Raw genomic sequence first — 6149 nt, 5'->3', positions numbered from 1 at the left:
CCCAGGGGTTTTCAGCAGGTCCACGCTCACCTCGACCAATGAGGAGAGGGCTGAGTGAACGTTACCTTTTAAGGGAAACAACAGTGACCCTGCGAGCAAATAAAAGGCCTCGGCTTGACTTGGGATGTTTCTCAACCAAACACAGCTGGAGCAGAGGAACATCTGCAAGACTTCACCTGCACCCTGACACTCACCTGCACAGGTAAGAAGCTGCTGCTGCCTGGCTCACCTGCACACTGACACTGAACCAGCACTCAGACACGGAACCAGCACACAGACACCAGCACGAGAGGTCCACAGTGAAGAATAAGGTGCAGTTTCTGTGACCTTCAGCTCAACACGTGTCAGTGAGGAGCATGAACCTCAGGAAAGTGCTCATCACTCTGTGGAGCTCAAGATTCAAAGAGCTCTATCGTCATTAATGGATCAATGTAAAAGTCAATTCAAGGGCGAGAGGAGAGGGACAGATAGGGGGGAGGGGGGAGAGAGGAGAGGGAGACCAAGAACACTTGTGCAGCTTCAGTGCATGATGGGAGTTCTCCAACAGACTTGACCTATAGCTGCCTAACTAAGTGATGGTTCAGGACCTTAAATGTTGAGATGGTGTCGGACTCGAAGGGTTCCACAGGAGAGGAGCCTGGCAGCTGAAGGTTCTACCTCCTGTTCTGCCCTTACAGACTCTAGAACCACCAGAGAACCTGTGTTTTGGGAGAGCAGTGATCTCTTTGGACAGGACAGTGTTATGAGCTCTTTGATATATGAAGGGTTTTATTGTTCAGATCTTTACATGTGAGGAGCAGGATCTGGATTTTCAGAGTTTTACAGGGAGCCAGTGCAGAGAAGCTTAGAGCAGTGAGATGATCTCTTCTAGTTCCCGTCAGCATCTTGGACCAACTGGAGGCTTTTCACAGACTCATGGGTCATCTTGATAATAAAGAACCACAGTAATCCAGTCTCAGGGGAACAAATGCATGGACTAGTTCCTCAGCATCCTTCTCTCACAGGCTTCTCTCGTCAAGAAAGACTCAGATTAATTGAGTTTGATTATTTCTTTGATTTAATTTTAATTTTGAGCTTCCTGTCTCAGCTCCTGAAGGTTTTTGTTCCTCACTGAGCTGAAACTTTGACTCTCACACGAGAGAATTAAAGTCCAGCCGCTCTGTCATCAATAAAGTTTAATGGAGTTTATATATTTTAAATTTAATCTAGATATGAATGTGTCTCCTGTCACTCAACTTAAACAATATATTGTTATGATCTGCGTCTAAAGCTGTGTTACTGACTTATATCAGGAAGATTCGGGCCAGACTTCATTTCTTTACTTTACGACCCCCCCCCCCCCCCCCCCCCCATCCACACAAAGCACAATAATATTGACAAGAAGTGATGAAACTTTGTCTTTTATTTGATATATATATTTGACACAAGAAACCAAAGATAAAATATTAAAATAATAAAATGCTAGAGGATGAGAAAGTAAAACCAGAGGTAAAAAAGTTGGATAAATAAATAAAAGAATATAACTGACAAAAAGTGTAGTGAATAATAATTGCATATATAAATTAAATTAAATTAAAACTCAATCAATAAGGTCAGCCTTGAGTTATATAAACATTACTTGACTTCAAGCTGTTGTTCTGACTGAACTGGTTTTTGAAAATGTCCTGAAGCGACAGGACGTGTCCTCAAGTTTTCAGGTTGGACGACTCGAGCTGCCGCGCCCGGCGCTCCAGCGTGTGTCTCGTGGGCCACAGGACTCGAACTCAACTCAACAACGATGTGAAAACTATGATCGCTTTATTTTTCAGTTTAAAATGAGTCCGAGCTGAGGCACGAACGCTGGACTCGTCATTTTTACTTTGTTTCATATATTTAACACTTCGTTTTTCTCAATCACAATTTTTTCAATGAACAGGTAACTAATTAAAACACTTGAAAGAAACCAGCAGTAAATGCCTACAATAGAAAATATGGATAATAATAATAATGAGATCAGGCTTTCAAGGTGTTCAAGGTGAATGCAGACATCCGGTCGTAAGAAAGAACATTAATGAACATGCGTCTTGAAGAGATTTCAAAGAGGAGAAGGTTCAGACGGGTCTTCTCAGGGACGATGCTCCACAGAGTCGGGACCTTCACCCTCGGTCCTCAGCCCGTCCTGTTCACCACAGGACGGGCTGAGGACCTGAGGTCATGACACGTTTTATCAAACAAGTGAACATGTGGTTTTTGTGATACTTTCACAAGTCGACACCTGTGAGTACAGTTGTGTCTTTTAGAACGGAAATGATGTACCTGTTTTTTTGCATAAAGGGCGGGAAAGTGAGATGCGATCACGAGACACAAGTGGGGCCACATTTTAATGTCGGGTGTGAACGCACTCAGAGCTGTCCACTTGTGATTGGATCACAAACACCACTCGTTAATAACCAAGTGTGAACTGAGCCAAAAGATCAGAAATGAGATTAAAGTTGAAAATCCGGTTCCGACAGTGAAGCTGAAGAAATCAAGTTTCACAGTAGAGGACGTTTTCTCAGGTTGGAGCTTATTTACTCAGGTTGAATAAGCCGAGGGACTCAATGCCTAAATCTGAATGTTTCAGAAATGGAAGACGAGGTAGCTGCCCTCGTTGTTGACAACGGCTCCGGCATGTGCAAGGCCGGCTTCGCCGGGGACGACGCCCCCCGCGCTGTGTTCCCGTCCATCGTGGGCCGCCCCAGACACCAGGTAACGAAGGACACCTGACGCCACCTCGTGTCTTAGACCATCAAACCGTCACTGCAGGTTTAAAGCTTTGTGTGTGTGCAGGGCGTGATGGTGGGAATGGGACAGAAGGACAGCTACGTGGGAGACGAGGCTCAGAGCAAGAGAGGCATCCTGACCCTGAAGTATCCCATCGAGCACGGCATCGTCACCAACTGGGACGACATGGAGAAGGTGACGTTTGTGTTGATGTGAGGTTGATGGAGAAGTGCAGAGGAGAGCTGGTGAGCTGGATGGTTTGTGGTGCGTCCTCTGACCGTCTGTCCTGTCCTGCAGATCTGGCATCACACCTTCTACAACGAGCTCCGTGTTGCTCCTGAGGAGCATCCAGTCCTGCTGACCGAGGCTCCCCTCAACCCCAAGGCCAACAGGGAGAAGATGACTCAGGTGTGTTGTGAGCGAGCGGTCCAGCGAAAAGGAGGAACCTGAGCCACAGAGTTTGAGAGGTCGTTTTGTTCTAACTCTTCAATATGTCTTTGTTGCAGATCATGTTCGAGACCTTCAACTGTCCGGCCATGTATGTGGCCATCCAGGCCGTCCTGTCACTGTACGCCTCCGGTCGTACCACAGGTGAGAACACGACCACCGACTCTCTCAAAGCTCTAAGATCTTAGCACGAGTCACAAAATGACTTCAGATAGATTTAGTCCCTGCTCTGCCTCTAGTGGCCGATAGTGAAAGTGCAGCAGAGCATATTAAATGTAGAACCCTGCAGGTCACTGAGTTCAGGACGTTCTCTTTCTGACTGGCTGTGTTCTGCTCTGCCAGGTATCGTGATGGACTCTGGTGACGGTGTCAGCCACACTGTTCCCATCTACGAGGGCTACGCTCTGCCTCACGCCATCCTCCGTCTGGACCTGGCTGGCCGAGATCTGACTGACTACCTGATGAAGATCCTCACCGAGCGAGGCTACAGCTTCACCACCACCGGTAGGACACTTGTCACTTCTGATGTCTGCAGCTTGTAAATGTCTTGAAACCTTTTTCTGTGTCCAGAACATTTGTCTTTCTAACTCAAATGTTTCCTGATTGAACTCCAGCCGAGCGTGAGATTGTGCGTGACATCAAGGAGAAGCTCAGCTACGTGGCTCTGGACTTTGAGCAGGAGATGCAGACAGCGGCCAGCTCCTCCACCCTGGAGAAGAGCTACGAGCTTCCTGACGGACAGGTCATCACCATCGGGAACGAGAGGTTCCGCTGCCCGGAGGCGCTCTTCCAGCCGTCGTTCCTCGGTTTGTGAAAACACTTTTCTGACCTCATCATATCCTCCTGGTGTTAGTGGTGCGTGCTACAAGTTCAACTGAGTCCTAACCCGTGTCTGTGTTCAGGAATGGAGTCGTCCGGCATCCACGAGACGACTTACAACAGCATCATGAAGTGCGACGTGGACATCCGTAAGGACCTGTACGCCAACACTGTGCTGTCCGGCGGCACCACCATGTTCCCCGGCATCGCTGACCGCATGCAGAAGGAGATCACTGCCCTGGCCCCTCCCACCATGAAAATCAAGGTACGCAGTTTGGCCGTTCACGCAGAAACTTTTGTTTCAACCAATCACAGGAAACATGAATTCTAACTCGAGTAAACATTAAAAAAGCTTTTATCCCACATGATCGGTATCTTCAACTTTTCATCACTTGCCTCACACATGAAAACTTTAACGGATGTTTTAACGGGTCGTCAACATTTAAAAACATTTGTTTAGCTCATATTCACAAATCACAATTTCCTCACAGATATTAACGATCTGTAGAAGATGCGACCTCTTGTCCTTAACTCTCTGCTGGAGGGACGACCCACTGACCTTTGTTCCCTCCTCACCTTCAGATCATCGCTCCTCCAGAGAGGAAGTACTCGGTCTGGATCGGTGGCTCCATCCTGGCCTCCCTCTCCACGTTCCAGCAGATGTGGATCAGCAAGCAGGAGTACGACGAGTCCGGCCCCAGCATCGTCCACCGCAAGTGCTTCTAGAAGAAGAAAGAGAAGACGGAGGAGAGCATGAAGCTGCACGTCGTCGTTCATCCACCAGGAAACATCTCTGGAGAATCTTTGAATGAACTAAAGATGTGAGACGCCACATGCAAGAGAACTCCAGTGACTGTTTTAATGATTGAGTTCAGCAGATCCTCACAGGAACTCTCGTCTGTGCCGCTCCAACTCGGCTCTGAGCTTTCACTCTGTCTGCTGATAAACTCCTGATGTTCTCAAACACACCGTCTGTCCACCTCTTACACTGTAACCATCCAAACTGCACATCAATACTCTGCTGGTCTCTTGTCTCTGTCGGAGTCGAGCTGTCCTCGTGCTCTCAGCAGAGTTCACGCTCAACAATAAAATGCCAAGATTTGACCTCAGCTTCTCCAATGTCGTCATTTGCTGCTTTTACATTTGAAGTTTGAATCCCACGTGAAATAAATCTTCTCACTGTTCAAACACTTTCAGACGAGAAGGTCTCCGACAGTTTCCTTCATGGAACACGTTTAAATCCAGACTTTTGTTTGGATCTGCAGTGAAACACCAGATGTGTGATTTAAATCTTTATAAAGATCCTTGTATGGATGATAAAATCATTGGTGCAGATAAACCAGGTCGGATGAACTGTTTTCTAACTTCACTCTGCATCATAACGTCAAGTACACAAAACACTGCTAAACGTCTGCCCCCCTAATGTGTTTTATCATTAAAATCAAGATCCATGAATTATTGGAAAAAAAATTCTTTCACATTTGTACCAAAATTCAATGAGTTCTCCTTTCTCCCCAAGTTTCATGGTGTCTTACCTGAAGCATCTGTCTGATGCTGCTGATTAAAACAAACATGTATGAAAACAACGGGAATCAATCACATTTATTTTGAATTGTCTCATAAATGTTAACAAGGAGCAACTTCCTCTGTTCTTAACTCAACTAGAGTCAAACTACAGAGACACTTAGTGATCAGTGAATGAAGCTCAGTCACATGTGAGGATCCTCTTCCAGGACACAAGGACAATGGGCTGGACTCAGAACCATCTCCGACTCCAAAGCAAAGCGCAGCAGCTCTGATGTAGGGTCTGCATCTGTCTTTCTAGTCTTGTTGACTCAAAGCTCTTTACCGTTTTACATTCAACCATTCACACACACATTCACACACACATTCACACATACATTCATACAGAGCATCTATTAGCAGCACTTTGTTGTTCTATGGGGAGCATTCAGGGTTCAGCATCTTGCCCAAGGACACTTGGGCATGCAGATGGGGAAGACTGGGGATCGAACTGCCGACCCTCATGTTGGAGGACGACCGCTCTACACCTCAGCCACCTCCATATCCAGGGCAGACGTGTGGAGATATCTCAACCGGATCAACTAATGCAAGGCACCTGGTCCTGATGGGATCCCTGG

General features: G+C 46.7%; 1 protein-coding gene across 1 annotated transcript; it reads left to right on the top strand.

The window, feature by feature from the left end:
* The first annotated feature begins 2589 nt into the window (after positions 1-2589).
* Positions 2590-5112, top strand: LOC128438048 (actin, non-muscle 6.2). Its single transcript, XM_053420408.1, has 8 exons — positions 2590-2727; positions 2809-2937; positions 3040-3150; positions 3249-3333; positions 3532-3693; positions 3804-3995; positions 4092-4273; positions 4591-5112. The coding sequence occupies exons 1-8, from the start codon at positions 2605-2607 to the stop codon at positions 4732-4734; spliced, it is 1128 nt and encodes a 375-aa protein (XP_053276383.1). The 5' UTR covers positions 2590-2604; the 3' UTR covers positions 4735-5112.
* The last annotated feature ends 1037 nt before the right edge of the window (positions 5113-6149 follow it).

Source organism: Pleuronectes platessa, chromosome 4 (genome assembly GCF_947347685.1).
Source record: "Pleuronectes platessa chromosome 4, fPlePla1.1, whole genome shotgun sequence".
NCBI lineage: Eukaryota > Metazoa > Chordata > Actinopteri > Pleuronectiformes > Pleuronectidae > Pleuronectes > Pleuronectes platessa.
Note: the sequence above shows the minus strand (reverse complement) of the source record. Positions and strands in the feature narration are given on the sequence as shown.

What these genes read in the sequence shown, in the direction of transcription:
- LOC128438048 (XM_053420408.1), top strand. Translation starts at nt 2,605, where the DNA reads ATGGAAGACGAGGTAGCTGCCCTCGTTGTTGACAACGGCTCCGGCATG. An exon ending in ACAGGGAGAAGATGACTCAG is followed by an intron (nt 3,151 to 3,248) that starts GTGTGTTGTGAG and finishes TCTTTGTTGCAG; the next exon opens with ATCATGTTCGAGACCTTCAA. An exon ending in CTCCCACCATGAAAATCAAG is followed by an intron (nt 4,274 to 4,590) that starts GTACGCAGTTTG and finishes CCTCACCTTCAG; the next exon opens with ATCATCGCTCCTCCAGAGAG.